This window comes from Mustelus asterias, chromosome 17 (assembly GCF_964213995.1).
Source record: "Mustelus asterias chromosome 17, sMusAst1.hap1.1, whole genome shotgun sequence".
NCBI lineage: Eukaryota > Metazoa > Chordata > Chondrichthyes > Carcharhiniformes > Triakidae > Mustelus > Mustelus asterias.
This window is the reverse complement of record NC_135817.1, coordinates 43,988,734-44,010,782: the sequence shown is the minus strand read 5'-3', so window position 1 is coordinate 44,010,782 and position 22,049 is coordinate 43,988,734. Positions and strand designations below refer to the sequence as shown.

The 22,049-nt window shown below is 44.3% G+C and overlaps 1 protein-coding gene across 1 annotated transcript in view; it reads left to right on the top strand.

The window, feature by feature from the left end:
• Positions 1–21,487, top strand: part of LOC144506058 (uncharacterized) — an 81,410-nt gene extending 59,923 nt beyond the window's left edge. Inside the window, exons 6-8 of the mRNA XM_078231875.1 lie at positions 6,016–6,063; positions 8,077–8,182; positions 21,404–21,487. Of these exons, the coding sequence (XP_078088001.1) occupies positions 6,016–6,063; positions 8,077–8,182; positions 21,404–21,487 (238 nt within the window). The remainder of the gene's footprint in view (positions 1–6,015; positions 6,064–8,076; positions 8,183–21,403) is intronic.
• The last annotated feature ends 562 nt before the right edge of the window (positions 21,488–22,049 follow it).

The window sequence follows — 22,049 nt, the reverse complement described above, 5'->3', positions numbered from 1 at the left end:
CACCACCACCCCTGCCGCCCAACCCCCTGAGAGTCCCTGATTGCACCCCCTTCACTCCGGCAGGGTCTCTCATCAGTTCCACGAATGTGGGGAGCTACTCTAAACCCCGCTGGAGTGAAATACTCCTGGCGGTGTAGAAGTTCTGTGCCAGGCCCAACAATCACATTTAAAATAGACTTAAAATGCATTAAAAAAAGATTTAAATCAATTACCTCTCTTCCCACCGGTTTCCAGCGCGGTCCCAACTGCAATCGTTCTCCAGCTCTGGGAGACACGCATGCGTCGAGAACACATGTGCGAATCCTGCAAAATGGCCGGCATGCGCATCTCCCGACCCGAACCGCCAGAAAGTTTGTAGGTCGTAATGGGAGAATTGCCCTATTCATTGCTTGGTGTCATCTACAGGCTACCAACTAATGGGAAAGATGTAGAGGGACAACTTTTCAAGGAAATTACTGAGAGGTATAAAAATTATAGAGGACTTATTGACTGGGATAGAAGTTATGTAAAGGACAGAAAGGGGCAAAGCCTCCCTAGAATGTGTTCAGAAGAATTTTTCACATGTTTCCAGTCCAACAAGAAAGGGGACACAGCTAGACCTGGTATTTGGAAATGAGTTGGGCCAAGTGGATCAAGTGTCAGTAGGGGAACATTTAAGGGAGAGTGATTGTTGTTTATAAGGTTTAGTTGGCTATGGAAAAGACGAAGGAACAATCCAGAGAAATAATAATTAATTGGAGGAAAGCCAACTTCAATGGGATAAAAAAGGATCTGACCCAGAAAAATTGAAATCAAATGTTGGCAAGCAAAACTGTGACTGAACAATGGACAAGTATTGAAGAAGAGGTAGTTTGTGAACACTCATGCTATATTGCCACGGAGGGGAAAGGCGAGCAAACAAATCCAGAGTTTCCTGAATGACAATAGAGAAAGAGATTATGATGAAGAAGAAATGTGTGTATTCATTTGTGGGACATGGGCTGACCAGCATTTATTGCCCGTCCTTAGCTGCCCTTGTTCAGAGGGCAGTTGAGAGCCACATTGCTGTGACTCTGGACTCACATATAGGCCAGGCCAGGTAAGGATGGCAGATTTCCTTCCCTAAAGGACATTATTGAACCAGATGTTTTTTTTCTGACAATCAACAATGGTTTCATGGTCATCAGGAGATTCTTAATTCCAGATATTTTTTATTGAATTCAAATTCCACCCTCTGTCGTGGCAGGATTCAAACCTGGGTCTGCTCATTAGATATGAGCATCACCAGCTCGGCCAGCATTTATTGCCCATCACTAATTGCCCCTTGAGAAAGTGGTGATAAATTGCCTTCTTGGACCACTGCAGTCCCTGTGTTGTCGGAACACCCACATGTATTAGGAAGTGAGTTATAGGATTTTGACATAGCGACAGTGAAGGAACGGTGATATAGTTCAAAGATGGTGTGTGACTTGGAGGGCACTTGCAGGTAGTAATCTTCCCAGGTATCTACTACCCTTATATTCCTAGATGATAGGGACTGTGTGTTTGCAAGATGCTGTCAAAGGAACCTTGGTGAGTTGCTGCAGTGCATCTCATAGACGGTATACACTGCTGCCACTGTGCATCAATGGTGGAGGAAGTGAATGTTTGTAGATAGGGTGCCAATCAAGCAGGATACTTCATCCTGGATGATGTCAAGTTTCTTGAGTGTTGTTGGAGCTGCACTCATCCAGGCAAGTGGATAGTACACCATTACTTTCTGCATAATTCCCAGCCTCTGACCTGCGACAGTATTTATATGGCTAATCCAGTTTAATTTTGGCAAATGGTAACCCCCAGGTTGTTGATAGTGGGGGATTCAGTGATGGTAATGCCATTGAATGTAAAGGGGAGATGTTTAGGTTCTCTCTTGTTGAAGATGATCATTTCCTGGCACGTGTGTTGTGCAAATGATATTTGCCACTTATCAGCCCAGGTCTTGCTGCATATCACAGAATCTGATTCACAGAGTCCCTACAGTGCAGAAGATGCCACTTGGCCCATCATATCAACATGGACTGCTTCAGAATCTGAGGTGTCACAAATGGTGCTGAACATTGTGCAATCATCAGCGAACATCTCCACTTCTGACTTTATGTTGGAAGGAGAACCATTAAAGAAGCAGCTGATGGTTGAGCCGAGGACACTACACTGAGGAACGCCTGCAGTGATGTCCTGCTGAGCTGATTGACCTCCAACAGCTATCTTCTATGTGCTCGCTATGACACCAAGTATTAATGACAACAGTTTGAGGGATGAAGAACCTCTGTTACGTGGATGGTTTAAGAAATTAGGACTGTTCACCTTGGAGAAGAGAACAGTAAGAGGAGATTTGATAGATGTATTCAAAATCATGAAGGATTTGGACAGAATGGATAGAGGGAAACTGTTCCCATTGGTCAAGGTTTGAGAGCACAAGGGCACAGATTTAAGGTGATTGGCAAAAGAAGCAATGACAATGTAAAGAAAAACATTTTTATACAGAGAGTTGTTAGGATCTGGAATGCACTGCCTGACAGTGTGGTAGAGACAGGTTCAACTGAGGCATTCTCGAGACATTTGGATTATTATCTGAAAAGGAAGAATGGACAAGACTACAATGCGAAGGTGGAAGGTGAATAGGTGAATTGTTCCTTCAGAGAGCCAGCACAGAAATGATGAGCAGAATGGCATATTCTGTGCTGTAACCATTCTAGAATGCTATGATTCTAACCTAAAAGACCAATTAGTTTAGCATATTATTGACATGTTTGTAGGTTTATCAATGATTCTAGGAATTCATACAATCTGTTCCACCTAACTCTGTAATGGTATTGGAAGCCTCTTCTGCTTGTGAGATTGTGGTGTTAGCTTCCTGGGACATAAAAATTACAACCCTTTGTGGATGTGATACCCGATACTACCTGCGAACTCTGTTCCTGGTTGATCCAGTTTACATGCTGGTAATTACATTTGGACTGGTTGGTTCAAATCTTTTAGTCTAAGAGAAACTTCTTGCATTTCTGATTGATTCACTAAATACTTGTATTTGCTTTGTATTGCTATAAATCGCTTGATTGGTAATGTTTCTCTCTCTGCCTCTCTGAGACCTGCATCCCCACCTACCTTTTTTAAAATAAGAGTTTGTTTTCCCAGAACTGAATTTTTACTGTCCAGTATGCTGACAGTGGGGGATCGGGCAGTTATGATGGAGCTGTATTAAGCACTCGTTAGGCCACAGTTGGAGTACTATCCGCAGTTCAGGTCACCACACTATAGGAAGGATGGGATTAATCTGGGAAGGGTGTAGAGATTCACCAGGATGTTGCCTGGGCCAGAGTATTTCAGCTGTGAGTAGAGGTTGGTTAGGCTGTTTTCCTTAGAGCAGAGAAGGCTGAGAGGGGACAACACTGAGGGAAGTAGATAGGAAGAATTTGTTCCCCTGAGTACAGGGTTCAATAACCAAGGGGCATAGGTTTAAAGTAAGGAGCATGAGATTTGAAGAGGATTTGAGGATAAGTTTTTTCAGCCAAAGGATGGTGGGAATCTGGAACTCTGTCTGAAAGGGTGGTAGTGGCAGGAACCCTCAATATTTAAGAAGCATTTAGATGAGCACTTGAAATGCCTTAGCATAGAAGGCCAAGGATCAAGTGCTGGAAAACGGGATTAGAATAGATGGCCGGCACAGACACAATGGGCTGAAGGACCTCTTTCTGTGCTGTAGAACTCTATTGCCGGAATTTTACCGGCATGCCCACCCCAAGGCTCGCAAAATGGCATTCTCCATTGGCCTTGGGCGGACCTTACGAGCCTCGGGTGGGCAAGGCGGTAAAATTCCGACATATGACAGCAGAGCATGAGGAATCCAGAGGATTTAGAAGTGCATTGGTCAGTGCCATTTTAATGTAGCTCTGTATTTGCACCTGACTTCCAGGTTTCCCAACCAATTGGCACCGTGGGCATGATGCCAACTGTCTCAGTCTATTTCAGCTCAACTATTTAAAGGGATCCAGCAAGGATAAAAATTGAAGGATTGTGCAGGTGTTTAAACAAATTAAGGACATATCAAATTAAGGACAAATCATTGCAATGCAGCACTTCACTGATACCTACCTAGAGGTGATGTTGTGGGTTGTAAGGGCTCACAGAATGATTCTGTTCTGTGCCAACAGGTGGAAGAAGCCTGTCACATTGAGCAGGAAGGTAGATTTTGGAATTACTGAGGATCGCAGAAGTTTCCAGTTTTTTACCTTTTGCTGTCACAGGATCGCTCTCTGATTGTTCCCTTCCTTTCCTTGGGTTTTCTGGCTCTATTTCTGGGGATAGACTATCAACTGATATTCACTCTAAGCCCAATGACTCCCATAACTGCCTTGACTATATTTCCTCATACATGGATCCTGGAAGGTTTCTATTCCATTCTCCCAGTTTCTCCTTATCTTACACATCTGTTCTATCAAATTCAACCTTCCATACTGCTGCTAATGGCTTCTCTTACCTCAACTGAAGGCTCCCTTCCTGCAACCTGGTTGACAGGGACCTCAGCCATGTCCACTTTATTTCATGCATTTATGCTCTCGCTGCTTCCCCTCATGTTTTGATGAGACACTCTATCGTCTTCTGGATTCAACATTAAGTTCAACAATTCTAGATTGTAACATCTGTCTCCATTTTGCTTATACTTATTTGCTAGTTTATTTTTTTCACTTTGGCCATGATTTAACGAAATGGCTATTAACTCTTGTGAGATGCCGAAAACACGATTCTTGGCAGCAAGATTTTGGTTTGCGTTTTTCCCAGGCCAGCCTTTTAATGACGCAATCATCTTCCCGCCCAGGGAATACACAACCCTGATTTGCATGCATTACCATCTCATTAGCATGTCTCACAACACACCATCCACCCCTGTGGAACCTTCCCACCCAGCTGGCATACCGACATGCCAGGGCAAATCACTATTGCTCTTGAAAAACAGAAACCTGTTGCCATGTCCTCCAAGAGGGAGATTGGAGGTGAGCGCACATGTTATCACTATGCATCAGGAGTGCAAGGAGAGCGAGGGCACCGGACAGCTCAGGGGTGGGTGTAACCAAGAAGAGGGTAGCTGTCGGAGGTCTGTGATTGATCTTGCAGGGTTCTGTAAGACCATTCACGGGGGTCTGTGAGGTCTGAGAGGTGTCTGTGAAGGGTGTCTATGAGTGTGGGGGGCTCTTGTTCTCTGCCATGCAACCTAGCCAGCTGGGCCAGATGCCCACATGACAATGCTTGCTGTGCCACCTCCCTGTTAGGGGGCAGGGGGGTGTCCTCTGGAGAGCCTTGTTGTGGTGCCATCCTGTTCTGCTGTCTAGGCCGGAGGGGCTTCAATCACTGGGAGGGGTGAATCAGCTGGACTGGACCCTCGCAGGGTCTTCTCCCCGCCTATGAGTAAACGATTGCCCTCCTCTCTTTCATAGCATCCAACATCATTGTCAGGGCACCCTCAGTGAACGTTGGAGTTGGCTTTCTTGTTGCCATCCTCTTGGCCGGACTGTAGGCAAGTGCTTTGGAGACATTTAAATGCAGCATCCCCTTGATTGAAATGTTCAGATGACCCCGGGGTGGCTGATTCAGACACATTGCGCCACAGGCAATTCTAGTTCAGATCGCATCAATGGGGCCAACAGGATCACTCCGGCTTTTGCAACAACTGTGATGATTCTGGGATGATTCTGTTTTTGGGATGGCAGCTATATAATCAGCTGCAAAGATGTAAGGTGAAGAGCTTGTTGCAGTTTGTACTCCCCGACAGATGGGGGTGGGCACGCCACATGGCAAGGCCACAGGTATATCCTGGAGCCTGCACTTGGCTTGGAGGGGTGGGTGGTGGAGGGGTTGGGGGGGGAGTCTGGCTGATTGGCCAGCTTGCTGGAAGAGAGGTCCGCCCCCTCCATTCCCAATCCTCCACACCAATAATCCCCTCCCCCTCTCCTATGAATGGAGCTTTCTGGCTGTGATTCTGTCCTGTTCACCTCTCCTCAGGACTTGCACCAAAGCTGCTGCCCTGGAAACTGCTGCAGTCACAGAAAGGTGAACACAGCCTGTGACACTGCTGGGACTGAACAACTACTGCTCACCTGATTGGTCAGCGACTCTTATAGATGGGCTCTTCGCCTTCAAAGACAAAGGAACCTAACAATAGGTTGCAGATTGTCTGTCGGCCACTTATTTCCATCAGGGCTCCTGGAAATGCACGCGGTTGAGCTGCCTTCAACTTTTCACTATTAATTTTAGGCCATAATCTCTGCTTCTACTTCCACAGATCATAGAATTGTAGAATCCAGCACGTTCCGGACACCTACCACTCTCTGTGTAAAAATAAACTTGCCCCCCCTCACATCTCCTTTCTTAGAATCTTAGAATCCCTACAGCACAGAAAGAGGCCATTCGGCCCATCGAGTCTGCACCGACCACAATCCCACCCAGGCCCTACCCCCATATCCCTACATATTTTACCCACTAATCCCTCTAACCTACGCATCTCAGGACACTAAGGAGCAATTTTTAGCATGGCCAATCAACCTAACCCGCACATCTTTGGACTGTGGGAGGAAACCGGAGCACCCGGAGGAAACCCACGCAGACACGAGGAGAATGTGCAAACTCCACACAGAACAAGGCCATTCAGCCCATCGAGGCTGCACCAACAACAATCCCACCCAGGCCCTACCCCGTAACCCCACGCAATTACCCTGCTAATTCCCCTGACACTCGGGACAATTCAGCATGGCCAATCAACCTAACCCGGAATCGAATCCGGATCGCTTGCGCTGTGAGGTAGCAGTGCCAACCATTGTGCTACCGTGTCGTCCAGGTGCTGCCAAACCTGCTGAGTATTTCCAGCATTTCCTGTTTTTATTTCATGTTTCCAGTATTTTGATTTTTGCCTATGATTAGCTTTTTTGAAAATGGTGAGAAAAGTGAGTAAAAGTGGAGAAAATCGACAGTGAGAGAACTTCTCTAATGTAAACAACAATAATCAGAGTTTACCTCAGATTATCAAGTTCACCTTGTCATTAGGACTAGAACAAATATAGTCGCCATTACCACATTTCCAAAGCATGGGAGTCTCACGTTTTGATGTGAGCTGTAAGTCAGTTATTTTAAATAAATCAAATGACCAAATAAATTAAATCCTGAACAAACTGAGGGACAAATTACAGGGGCAGCCACTTAAAGGGATACTGCTTGAAACAAAAAGCGAATCACAAATGAAACTTAAAATATTAAACCAAATCAGAGTGATTATTCATGGTTCATAGTTTAGTGTGGAGAATGATTTGCACCCTGATCTACATGTTGGAGCATTTTTTTCTCAAAAGGCTCTTTTAAAATACTCAGAACAGAGTTAAAAATGGATTTAAACTTGTGACTGTTCTCTCTGTTTCAGCCTAAATCTGTTCCTTAGATTTGAATTATCATCTTTTGTTTGTTACTGTACCGCGGTGTTATTAGCTTAGCGGTTCCTGTGAAAGGTTGTGCTTTGAATGTGAAACATGTCTGAGGCAGACATTCCCTCTTTTCATGTTTAACATAGCAGATGTATCCCTTGGTTTGTACCTTGAGGGGCCTTTTAGCTTTGCCAACATAATGTGCCACTTTGAAAAGAGCTGATGTAAATACTGCTTTGTTCTCCTGTGGAACGGGTCCTTTGAGTAGTTAAGAACATTCTGAAATCTGAAGCCACAGGAAAAACAACAAATTCCAGTGTTATGCTTGTTAAGATGTTTGCTTAGTCTGTTGGGAATTCTTTGAATCTATGGCAGGACTGAATGTGCTATGTGCATTGTTCCTTTGAATGTTCAGAAAGGGCTCCGCTCCAGTGCCTTTATACTACCTTGATAAGTATCATAAATTAGTCTCATGCTAGTTCTTATATGCTGTGATTTCTCTTTGGTTGCTTTTGTCCTGCTGTCTGTTTTGTTTCGATTTCAGGAGACTGGCATCTGTGAGGCAGCTCCCTACAGTTAGATGACAAAATCCAACTTCTTTGTCCCAGCAACAGGAATATAAACTGATGAAAAATATGTTCTGATTTTCTAGCCACCGAGTTAGCAGAGCCTGGTTTAGTAGTGTGAACATGGGCAGCCAGGTCATGAACCCTGTTCTTCTAGAATTTGATCTAAATGAGCCGGCAGAGTTCTTACTGGTTTGTCACAAATGGATAAAGTTCGGTTTCTGAAGTGATCCATCAGTGGGTTTTTATTCACATCGGGTGGGATTTTATGGCCTTGCTCAGGTGAGACCGGAAATTCCCGCCCGAGGTCAACGGAGATTTCCATTGTCGGACCATTGCCCGCTTTGATTCTGGGCGGGCGAGGTGGTAGAGTTCCGGCCATCATTTCTAGGGAAACAGTGGTATAATGGCATTATTACTACATTAGTAATTCAGAGACCCAGGGTAATGCTCTTGGGACCCAGGTTTGAATCCCACCATGCCAGATGGTGAAATTTGAATTCAATAAAAATCTGGGATAAAAAGTTGAACGATGACCATGAAACTATCATCAATTGTTGTAAAAACCCATCTGGTTCACTAACGTCCTTTAGGGAAGGAAATCTGCCAGTCCTTACATAGACTGGCCTACACGTGACTCCAGACCACATGTTATGATCCAGGTCAGAAACTCCAAGGTGTTTTATGAAGATAGCATAGACATTTTGGCACAGGTGAACATAAGATGTTTCACTCCAGGTGTGATTCAAGTGACCCACTAGGAAGCTTTTATCAAACAAAGTTTATTTAAGAACATAGATAAAATATTATAAGAAAAATCAGCACAACTTTTACCAATTACAAAAAATAACCATGATATTGTTTAACAGCCAACTATAATGTTCCAAGTCAAACAACATCCAACAAACATTCACCGCTTTCTAGTCTTGGCACAGAAAGCAAGTATGTTCATGTAATGCTGAATTTTGTAGCTTTTAAACACCTGCTTTGAGTTGGCCCTTTGGAATGTTGGATTAAATCTGAGGTTCCCAGTCCTGGAACTTCCAACACCCCTCAAGAGAGAGAGAGAGAGATATAGAGACACTGTTTGCCTCTAATTAGCAACCCACAGACAGCAGGATTTCCAACTTCAGGGAGAGAAACAAGAAACAATACATTCTGTCTCAAGTCCAAACAGCTTCTGAGAAAAATGAAACTAAAGCCTTGGATTTTTCTGGAAAAAAAAATTTTCAGGAAAAAAACTGTCGCAAGGCAGCACCTGAATTGTCAATCATTCTCCACCAACAATTCAAAAGGATCATAAAAACCCCCAGGATACTGCGTTAGTCCAGATTAAAAATAAACATTGCTTCAATGATCCTGTTTCAGTAACAATAAAAGATACCAGTTACAAACAGCACGGCGTCAAAGCAAAAAGCTCAGGCCTGCTTGAAAAAACCCTGCAGAGGACATGATTAAAATTTCTTATAGGCACAGTATCGTCACACACAACAATATGGTTGACTCTTAAATGCCCTCAGGGATGGGCAACAAATGCTGGCTCAACCGGCAACATCATATCCCATGAACAAATAAAAAAAGTTCTTGTTGGCTTGCAGACTAACTGACAGAGACTGTTAGTTATCAGTTTCTTGTATTGTAGAAAGTAACTAAAGGAACCCCCTTTTTTAACTTAATGATTCCTATGTTCCCGTGTTCCCATTTTTGCTGCCTCACTTCCTGTTTGTCTTCTATTCCAAACCTGTTTCTACTGCCTATCTTGTCACCTTGCCACTTTCTAATCTTCATTCTTTTTTGTGCATCATACTAATCCTTATGATGCTGCATGCTGCAATTCAAATTCCTTTTGCCACATTGATTGCCATTTCCCTTCTATAATAGTCCCAGTGTGCTCATACCAAACACATTTCTTTGAATTTTTGGATATCTGTTGCACCACACAGAGCTTGCAGGATCAGTTTGGGAGACTTCATCAGAGAGCTTTCAGATTTGAACTCCAGCTTTCATTTTGTGGTTCACAGGAGGTTGCAGATGGCCTGTGGAGGTGGTGGTGGGAAGGAGTGAGTGAGTGGGTGGTCAGGAGACTGCCTGCTGGCACCAATGGATGGCTGTGGTGGCAAAGTGAATCTATGGGTGGGGGGGGGGGGGGGGGGGGGGGGGGTGATGGAGTGGGAGGTATTGCAAAAATGTCATGACTAAAGAGGGAGGACATCCATTGCAGCAGAGGGTCTCAGACTTTCCTTGTTGGGCTCAGCAGAAAACACTTGCTGCTACTGACCACATAAAGCAAATAGTTTTTTATTAACCTTAGATTGCCTCACTAGCTTCCAACAAGAACAATTTACAGATATATGGCACCTGTAACTCGATAAAACATCTGAAGGAGTATCATAAAGCAAAATTAGACAGTGAGCCACATACAGCCATATTAGTGCAGATGGTCAGAAGCTTGGTTAAAGAAGTAGGTTTATGGAGTGGCTTAGGAAGATTGAAATTCAGAGAGGTTTAGGGCTGAGACAATTGAAGGGACAACCACCACTGGTGGAGCATTTAAAATCAGGCATGCTCAAGATGTCAAAGTTAGATGAGCTCAGATATCAGGGGTGTTGGAGAAAGCTACATAGAATGCGAGGACATGGAACAATATGAAAGAAAAGATGAGAATTTTTAAATTAAGGCATTGCTTTGACCAGGAGCCAACAAAGTTCAGGGTACAGGGGTGTTAGGTGGACAGGACTAACTGCAAGTAAGGGCATTGGCAGCAGAGCTTTTGGATGACTTCATCTTTAGAGAGAGTAGAATATGAGAGAGAGACCAGGAGTGTTTTCGTCAAGGCTAGAGGTAACAAAGGCATGAAAAAGGGTTTCAGGAGCAAATGAATTGAGGCAGGGGCAAATTCACACAGTATTGTAGATGTATAAAAAGGCAGGCTTGGGAATGGTGCAGGCATGTGATCAGAAGTTTGGCTTGGAGTTGAAAATTGCACCAAGTTTTCGAACTATCTGGTTTAGTTTTAGATGGTTGCCAGGGAGAGAGATGCAGTCAGCAGCTAGGGAGTGGAGTTTGTAGCAGGAGCTGAAGAAAATGGCTTCAGTCTTCCCAATATGTATTGGAGGAAATTTGTGTTCATCCAGTACCAGATGTTGAGTAAGCAGTCAGATAATTAAGTAAAAGCAAAGGAATTGAGAGAAATCTGTTTCCAGTTTCGCTAGTAAACCCAATTTCTCCGTGTCAGGAAGGGCCTCCTGAAAAGGAGCAGCGCAGTGAAAGGTCTTCGCAAAACAGCAGGGTTCATCACGGCGGTTAAAATATTAGAAAAAGAAGAAAAAAAGGGGGCGGCACAATGGTTAGCACTGCTGCCTCACAAGGCAAGGCCGTGAAGAGGTTTGAAAACCAGGATAAAAATTCTAAAATCAAGACACTGCTTGACTGGGAACCAATTTAGATCAATCAGCATAAGAGTGATACATGAACAGGCTTGGTGTGATTTAGGAAAGAGGCAACAGGGTTATGGATGACCTCAAGTTTAGGGAAGTTGGAATGTGGGAGATGAGCCAGGAGGATTGATAACACCTGGCTCGACCGCACCACCATTTCAATCATAAAATCGTAGAATCCCTACAGTGCAGAGACCCGGGTTCAATTCCCGGCTTGGGTAACTGTGTGGAATCTGTATGTTCTCCCCATATCTGCATGGGTTTTCTCCGGGTGCTCCGGTTTCCTCCCACAGTCCAAAGATGTGCAGGTTCAGTTGGTTGGCCATGCTAAATTGACCCTCGTGTCAAGTGGATTAGCAGGGTAAATATGTGGGGTTACGGGGATAAGGCCTGGGTGGGATCGTGGTCGGTGTAGACCAGATGGGCCAAATGGCCTTCTTCTGCACTGTAGGGATTCTACAATTCTTTGATTGAAATGGTGTGCGGTCGAGTCAGGTGTTGTCAATCCTCCTGGCATCTCCCACATTCCAACTTCTCTAAACTCAAGGTCATCCATAACCCTGTTGCACCTTTCCTAAATCACACCAAGCCCTGTTCATGTATCACTCTTATGCTGATTGATCTAAATTGGTTCCCAGTCAAGCAATGTCTTGATTTTAGAATTTTTATCCTTGTTTTCAAACCTCTTCATGGCCTTGCCTATCTCTAGCTCTGTAATCTCAATCCCTTGGGAGGGAGCTGGACAATCTCAATGTCTGCAGATGGCAGCTCAAGCATGTTAGAGGAGAGATCAAGGGTGATTGAGGGTAGGTCAGTGGTGAGGTTGGAAGAGTCGAGAGTAACTGAGGGCAGGTCAAGGCTGATTAGTTTAGTTTATTTATTATGTCACAAGTAGGCTTACTTTAACACTGCAATTAATTTATTGTGAAATTCCCCCAGTTGCCACACTCCAGCGCCTACTTGGCTACAATGAGGAAGAATTTAGCATGGCCAATGCACCTAACCAGCATGTCTTTTGGGCTGTGGGAAGTCAACCGGAGCACCTGGAGGAAACCCAAGCAGACATGGACACAACGTGCAGACTCCGCACAGAGAGTGACCCAAGCCGGGAATTGAACCCGGGTCCCTGGCACTGTGAGGCAGCAGTGCTAACCACTGTGCCACCATTGATAGAGGGAAGATCGAGAATGACTGTTAGCAAGTTACGAGTGACGGAGAACGTGTGGGAGCAGTGTGATGCAATCTCTAGATTGGCATGCACTTGGTCAAGGGTGATGATGGGTGGCTTAAGGGTCACAAAAGACATGGCTAAGGTGATGGAGGAAAAGTCAATGGTGATGGAGAAAGAGTTGAGGGTGATGGAGGAAAGCTCAACGATGTCTGAAGGAGGTTACAGGGTGAAGGCTTGGGAGTGGGAGTGCCCAAAGGACAGCTGCGACAGCTGAAAGAGGTGATCAGAGACCAGTCAAAGAGGGATTTAGCCACAGTGGAGTTGATGGAGACCAGGGTGTGGTCAATGCAACAGCAGTAGGCTACTTATTGTGGGTAATCCTCAAGTTGGGAAGGAGCTCAAAATACACTGTGCTGTGCAGTTCTTTGCCTGTCTTCTGTCCACAGTTCACCAGTCAGACAGGATGGGTCTCATGCACCCAGTGCTGTTTGATACTGTGGCAGAGTGGGAGTTGATCCTGAAGAGGATGGTTCAGTGCCAGGTGCAGCAATGACCAGAAGGACCACAAGGGGCAGCAGCTCAGGATGCTGGCAACCAGCTGCCTGTGCATTGCTGAACAATGGCAAATAACTGAATATAGTCAGAAAGGCAAATTTCTCTAATTGATGAACAAGTTGGTGATCTGGGGTAGAGTGATGGCCAGCTGGGTTTCTGGTGACAGGAAGCTTCTGAGTTCTTCATTATAAAGGCCTCTTATCTGAGCCATGTTTCACATTGTGGTGGCTAAATGGTATTGGCTGCTTTAAACTAGTTCTTTCTGTTCCTAGCACACCAGAAACGTACATTTTGCATCTTCCTACTTACTGTTCCCTTTCTTTGATAGGCCAGCTGTCTGGGTTATTCACGGTTTTGTTCAAGGCTGGAAAACAGCAAAATTGTGGGTCTGCCAATAGGAGTAAATCTTTCCAGAAAACTTCAGTGAACCACAGATTATCCCTGAAATGCCCATCAACTGTAACCTTGTGAGGTGAAATGTGACTTTGAGATGGATGAAAACTGAATAGTGGTGGATGAAGCAACAATACAGACACATGATGCCAGATTTTCAGGAGATGGGAAGCACGAGTCAGGAAAGTTCCTGACTCCAAAAATCCATCTCGTTAGGGAGATCACCACTCACCGTATTTTCATTTCGGGGAGGTAAGATGCAGTCAGCCTCACCACTTCCGTAGGCAGGTTTGAGGTGGCCACAGAGGCAGGCAGATAGCGAGGCTAGCAGGCTAGAAAGCACACTTTCATCTACTGGAACATCAGCCCAGTTGTAATTATGACCGTCAGGCCCTTAAGCCCTACCTAACGAGATGGATTTTTGGAGTCAGGAACTTTCCTGACTCGTGCTTCCCATCTCCTGAAAATCTGGCATCATGTGTCTGTATTGTTGCTTCATCCACCACCATTCAGTTTTCATCCATCTCAAAGTCACATTTCACCTCACAAGGTTACAGTTGATGGGCATTTCAGGGATAATCTGTGGTTCACTGCCTCAACCCACCCACCGTACCACCTATGCCCCCACCATGCCCCCTTAATGCCCAATGCCTCCTGCATGTCACTTTATTGCTCCATGCTCCCTTAATGCCCCCTTTTATGTCCAACGCCCCCATTCATCCTCCATACTGACTGAATATCTATGAAGTGGAGAAAGAAAGAGCCATTGGCAAGTCTTTGAAATTCTCCTGAAAATGCCACTGGAAGCAAAGATGCTTTGAAACTCTGCTCTGTAAAAAAAACTGCTGATCTGACAATCTCTTAAAAGTTGAAAATCAGATGTCTGGCCTGCTCGCTTGGTATAGTTGTCAGATGGCCTCATTATAAATACTTGGATGAGCTGAGAAAAAAGGCTAATGCACTCAGACCTCTCAGGAAATGTTGACACAAATTGCAGGGAAAGCTTTGTTTCATTGATATCTTTATGACCTGATCTTTCTTTGAATAATGTGTTTCAATGTCTGGGTGTTTAGTTACACAAGATTAAGAGGTGTGAAACGAATAACAGATTTTTGTCATTGATACTATGTATGGCTGTGATTGATTTGCAGCTTTATTAGAAGGTAAGTGGGACAATGTATTTCAAAGGGAATGCAGAAAGTCTGGGTTTTTAATTCCTAACAAGGAACTACAGCTACCTCTTGGTTCACAACTCCTTTCCCATTTTCCATGTCTGCTAACAGAATGGGCATGAGTCTATCAAAATGCTCACCCCCACAATGAAGCCAGTAAGGGCAGGAGTGCTATATGCAGGATCACTAGCCACAACCTTATAGCACGCTGGCAAAAATTGCAGGAAAAGGGAACGGGGAGCAAGGATCCTGGAATTGGGTCCTACCTCCTCTTGGCTCCACAGAAATCCAGGCTACTGACTTAAATGAACAGAAGCATTAGCCAGTGTGTGTTCTTTGTAACTGATCCACCATGTCGTGCCTCTGTCAAAGTTAAATTTTAATCAATTAGTTTGAAATTTAAATTATTATAAATTACTTCAGAAGGTTTATTTCATTTAGGTGCAAATTGAAACATCCCAGTACATTACAGGAAAATTCACACTGCAAAATTAACTGTTTATATGGAAGAAATCAAATATCCATACTGTACAATTTTACCTTGACTTTCTCAGTTCATTAATAAAATTAGCTGATTGGTTAAAACAAAATAATAATTAACTCATGCACAAATTTACATTCTCCATGGAGATGAAGATTGGGAAGAGTCTATAACAGATAATAGATCAGTAATGTTAGCTTTAGGCCTGAAACGCAAGTTGAAAATTAATCCCTACCGCCACAGAATCATCTCAGATATTGGCATGATCTATTGACTGAGAATCTCAGCAACATTATGTACTCTGTTATGGATGAGAGAGAGAAGAACTGAATTTGTTTATCCTCTCCCTGCCTGTCTGCATGCAGAGGTGTTTCTTCATTATTTTTAAAGTAGGCTGTGAAAATCCCTCAATCTGTGTGACTCAAATTAATAATCACGAGCAGCAAACTCACATTATGATTAACTCAATAAGGAGGGCTAGGAATGAGGAGGATTTATATTGATAACAACAATTAAAGATGTGGAGATGCCGGCGTTGGACTGGGGTGAACACAGTAAGAAGTCTCACAACACCAGGTTAAAGTCCAACAGGTTTATTTGGTCGCAAATACCATAAGCTTTCAGAGCACTGCTCCTTCGTCAGATGGAGTGGAAATGTGTTCTCAAACAGTGCAAACAGACAAAATCAAGTTGCAGAATACTGATTAGAATGCGAATCCTACAACCAGCCAGGTCTTAAAGGTACAGACAATGTGGGTGGAGGGAAGGTTAAAGAGATGTGTATTGTCTCCAGACAGAACAGCTAGTGAGATTCTGCAAGCCCAGGAGGCAAGCTGTGGGGGTTACTGATAATGTGACATAAATCCAACATCCCGGTTTAGGCCGTCCTCATGTGTGCAGAACTTAGCTATCAGTTTCTGCTCAGCGACTCTGCGCTGTCGTGTGTCGTGAAGGCCGCCTTGGAGAACGCTTACCTGAAGATCCAAGGTTGAATGCCCGTGACGGATGTTATTAGCTTTTGAAAGAGTCACCATCCATAATGAGTTTCTTGGCTCAAGAAGTCCAGGCAGACCCTCAGACTCCACTAGAAGGGTAAAGATACAAAAACAACCATTGTTCCCTCAATGATCCCCGTTTGAAATGGACTTGGAAGGTTCTAGGTGTAAGATGAGTCTGTTAACAGCTCTGCAGGAATAATGAGTTTCCATCTGAGTCCCCTGGTTTCATGATGATGATATTCTTACAATTGGCTGTGAGATTCCATGATGATGAGAGGAGGATTATTTTGTTATTGTATTTCCTATTGATAGCTTCCAGAATAAAGGGCCAATACTGTGGTCAAGTGACTTGTAGCAGCCATTTATTCAGTTAAGCAGAAAGATTACCTTAAAAACAACAAAAAGCAATAAAGGTTTGATATAGACAGTTTTCAATTTATTTTCATGTCTTGTTGGCATAGCAGTCCTTTTCACTTTCTGGGAAACAATTAATTCTATTTCAGTTTTTTTCATGGGGTCTTGCAAAAGCAAACAAAGAAATAAAGCAGTACACATTTATTCTCTCATTCATACTTATAAATCAAACACTTAACAGCTAGCAGAGGCAGTGTCAATTTCCTACTTCATTTCTGATATTTAAATTCAGGATAGAGCATCAGCAATGGCATTGTCTTGCCTGCGAGGTGGGTTATGTTTAAGTGGCTTGGCTACATTCAAAGCTTGTCTTGATTGAGGAAATTTATTCAGGTATTCGAATTTTAGTTGTTATTTTCCTTTGGAGTCAGGCATAAACAAAGAAATTGGTTTCAGAACTCCATGCCTCTTGAAATCCCAATCTTGCATTGTCAAAAGGGTCTTGGGTTGTTCCATGGCGGTTAGCAGCCAGGTTATTAATACCAGTCAAGCTGTTTTTGGCTACCTGTAGGGATAGCGCTTCTCACTATGTAAATGCAAATTCTTTTGACTGTCAGGCTAAACTGTTCTGCTCAAGCTTAACTCTTCTGGGTCTATCTTTATAACCTGTGAAGATATCTGCTTGAACCCAGGCACTTTTTCCAATTTCCAAGAGTAGGGCCCATTAGGAACCAAGGGGGAAATCTGTGGGTGGGGGCAGAGAACATTGCTCGGGTGTTAAACAAATATTTTGCATCTGTCTTCACCCATGAGAATGAGAAGGTAGTTATGAAACTTGGTAAGAGAGACTGTGAGGCTCTAGAGAAAATTATCATAGGAAGTGACAAGGTATTGGAGGTATTGGTGGGCTTAACAGTGAACAAATCTCCATGAATTGTGTCCCAGGCTGTTGTGGGAGGCAAGGGAAGAAATTGCAGGGGCTCTGACCAAAATTTTTAATTCCTCCCTGGCCACTGGGGAGGTGCCAGAGGACTGGAGAACAGCTAATGTGGTCCCACTATTTAAGAGAGGTTGTAGAGACAAGTCAGGGAACCACAGACCATGTCTGTGGTTGGGAAAGAACTGGAGAAGATTCTGAAGGAGAGAATCTATCTTCATTTGGACAGGCAAGGTTTGATCAGGGATAATCAGCATGGTTTCATCAGAGGGAGGTCATACCTAACAGATTTGATTGAATTTTTTGAGCGTGTAACCAAATGTCTCGATGAGGGTAGTGCGGCTGATTTAATTTACATGGATTTCAGCAAAGCCTTTGAAAAAGTCCCACATGGGAGACTTATTAAGAAGGCTAATGCACATGGGATACAGGGTGATCTGACAAGGTGGATTCATAATTGGCTTAGCGGTAGAACACAGAGGATGGTGACAGACAGCTGCTTTAGTGACTGGAGGCCAGTGACCAGTGGTTTATCCACAGGGATCTGTGCTGGGCCCACTATTGTTCGTCATTTATATAAATGACATAGATGACTATGTGGGGGGTAGGATCAGTAAGTTTGCAGATGACACAAAGATTGGCCGGGTGGTTAACAGTGAGATTGAGTGTCTTGGGCTACAGGAAGATATAGACGAGATGGTCAAATGGGCAGATTAGTGGCAGATGGAATTTAGCCCTGAAAAGTGTGAGGTGATGCACTTTGGAAGGTGTAATTTGACAAGGAAGTACACTGTGAAAGGTCTGACACTGGGAAGTTCCGAAGAACAAAGGGACCTTGGCGTGTTTGTCCACAGATCTCTGAAGGCGGAAAGGCAGGTTAATAGGGTGATGAAAAAGGCATATGGCATGTGCACTTTTATCAATCGGGGTATAGATTACAAAAGCAGAGAGGTCATGATGGAGTTGCATAGAACTTTGGTGAGGCCATAGCTGGAGTACTTTGTGCAGTTCTGGTCGCCACATTATAGAAAAGACGTGAACCACTGGAGGGGGTGCAGAGAGTTTTACCAGGATGCTGCCTGGGATGGAACATTTAAGTTATGAAGAGAGGTTGGCGAGGCTTGGGTTGTTTTTGTTGAACCAGTGGGGCCATAGTAGGGCAGTTGAACCAGGAGCACTCCTCGTCACAATGGACGTCTCAGCACTCTACACCAGCATCCCCCACGATGATGGCATTGCTGCAACTGCCTCAGTACTCAACGCCGACAACTGCCAGTTTCCAGATGCAATTTTACAACTCATCCACTTCATCCTGGACCACAATGTCTTCACCTTCAACAACCAGTTCTTCATCCAGACACACGGACCAGCCATGGGGACCAAATTCGCACCTCAATATGCCAACATCTTCATGCACAGGTTCGAACAAGACTTCTTCACCGCACAGGTCCTTCAACCGATGCTATACACTAGATACATTGATGACATTTTCTTCCTTTGGACTCATGGTGAACAATCACTGAAACAACTATATGATGACATCAACAAGTTCCATCCCACCATCAGACTCACCATGGACTACTCTCCGGAATCGGTTGCATTCTTGGACACATGCATCTCCATTAAGGACGGTCACCTCAGCACCTCACTGTACCGCAAGCCCACGGATAACCTCACGATGCTTCACTTCTCCGGCTTCCACCCTAAACGCGTTAAAGAAGCCAGCCCCTATGGACAAGTCCTCCATATACACAGGATCTGCTCGGATGAGGAGGATCGCAACAGACACCTCCAGACGCTGAAAGATGCCCTCATAAGAACAGGATATGGCGCTAGACTCATCGATTGACAGTTCCGACGCGCCACAGCAAAAAACCGCACCGACCTCAGAAGACAAACACGGGACACGGTGGACAGAGTACCCTTCGTCGTCCAGTACTTCCCTGGAGCGGAGAAGCTACGACATCTCCTCCAGAGCCTTCAACATGTCATTGATAAAGACGAACATCTCGCCAAGGCCATCCCCACATCCCCACTTCTTGCCTTCAAACAACCGCACAACCTCCGACAGATCATTGTCCGCAGCCTTCAGGAGAACAGTGACCATGACACCACACAACCCTACCACAGCAACCTCTGCAAGACATGCCGGATCATCGACACGGATGCCATCATCTCACGTGAGAACACCATCCACCAGGTACACGGTACATACTCTTGCAACTGGGCCAATGTTGTCTACCTGATACGCTGCAGGAAAGGATGTCCCGAGGCATGGTACATTGGGGAAACCATGCAGACACTACGACAATGGATGAATGAACAGTGCTCGACAATCACCAGGCAAGACTGTTCTCTTCCTGTGGGGGAGCACTTCAGCGGTCACGGGCATTCAGCCTCTGATCTTCAGGTAAGCATTCGCCAAGGCGGCCTTCACGGCACACGACAACGCAGAGTCGCTGAGCAGAGACTGATAGCCAAGTTCCGCACACATGAGGATGGCCTCAACCGGGATCTTGTGTTCATGTCACACTATCTGTAACCCCCACGACTTGCCTGGACTTGCAAAATCTCACGAACTGTGGTGTCTGGAGACAATACACATCTCTTTAACCTGTGCTTATTGCTCTCTACACTCACATTGTCTGTACCTTTAAGACTTGATTAGCTGTAAAGACTCGCATTCCAATCATTATTCTGTAAATTGAGTTTGTGTCTTTATATGCCCTGTTTGCTGTTTGTGAACAGATCTCCCACTCACCTGACGAAGGAGCAGCGCTCTGAAAGCTAGTGGCATTTGCGACCAAATAAACCTGTTGGACTTTAACCTGGTGTTGTGAGACTTCTTACGTTGTTTTTGTTGGAGCAGAGAAGACTGAAGGGTGACGTATTTGAGGTGTTCAAGGTTATGAGGGGCATGGACAGGATGGATAGGGAGCAGCTGTTCCCTTTTAGTTGAAGGGTCAGTTACAAGGGGACACAAGTTAAAAGTGAGGGGTGGGATGTTTAGGGGGGATTTGAGGAAAACATCTTTTACTCAGAGGGTGGTGACGGTCTGGAATGCGCTGCCTGGAGGTGGGATGCCTCAAATCCTTTAAAAAGTACCTGGATGAGTACTTGGCATGTCATAACATTCAAGGCTATGGGCCAAGTGCTGGCAAGTGGGATTAGGTGGGCAGGTCAGGGCATTTCATGCATTGGTGTGGACTCGATGGACTGAAGGGCCTCCTCTGCATTGTAGTATTCTGTGATTGCCAGGGTATTGGTGGGCTGTAATTTGATTTTTCCTCCTGTAAGGATTCCAGTTTTGTGTCTGGCTTGGGCATGAGAACAACAGGAGGAGGTGGGGGTGTGGTGCAGGGGTGGTGAAGGGGATAATGCAGGGAGGGTGGAGAGCTCCAGCGGTGCAGCCTGGTCTGTCTGTACTGGTGCTTTTGAATGCAATGAGCATCAGGTCTCCTCACTATTCTATACATTTAGGTGGGTGAATATGGATTGCATTTTCACTGGAATCTCTGTGTTTATTTACTGGACAGTAAGGGGGTTCAATGTGGGCCTCATGCCGCTTGACATAACCACTGATACAGCTGCTTCAAAATAGGTCAGCTACATGCGCTGATAATAACAGAACTAGATAGAACTGGTCCTCAGAAACATTTGTGATAAAATTGCTGCGAAGAGGTTAAGAGGTTCATTTGAAATTCTGTTATCAAACCTTTTAATAACCATGTTAACCCATTTATGATAAAAGAAGCTGTGTGTGGTTTCACTGCACCAGTGTTTTAGTTTGTGTTTTATTTGTGAAGTGCAAAACTATGCAGAAAATAAAGTGGCGCTGAGTGTTCAGTGAATTAGCAAACATTACTGCATTTGGCGGGAAAAAAAATTAAATGTTATAACTTTATATTTTCACAGAAAGGAAGAGTGAAGAAGATCCTCGATAATGTTTCTGATGATGCCACCTGCCAAAATGTCACAAATGACGAAGGCATAGATTGACTGGAAATTCTGCAGAATATTGTTACTGCCTGATGAAACATTCTGAATTGGCTTTCTCAGAAATCATGCTTGTAATCTTCCATATCTGGTAGTTTACTTCACTGCTGAACCTAAATTGAGGAACATAGTGAAAACCACTGAAATCTGTGTCATTTTTTGAATTTGAAATATTTCAAAGTGATAATTAAACATAACTTGATTTTGTGACTGAATAAGCTGATTGACTCTCAGTATCTGCATTTTGCCCAATTCAGACCATTTCATTTTTAATATAGCACTTCTTGTTACATGTCCTCTGTATCACACTACCACAGTGTGCAACAATTAGCTCGTCATGTTGATTGCTGGAACCAGAGTATAACAGTTTTATTTCCTGAGTTCTGAATGAATCTTGTAGTGGCTGTTTATTTGCATCATTCCTTCTGGAAATCATTCTGGCGGGTTAAGGTGGGGGTGATGGGTATATGCCTTCCACTTGTTACCTTATATTTTTTCCTGATGATACTAAGGTGTAGAGTGCAATGAGCTGAATGATCGCCTTCTGTACTGTAACTAGATTCTG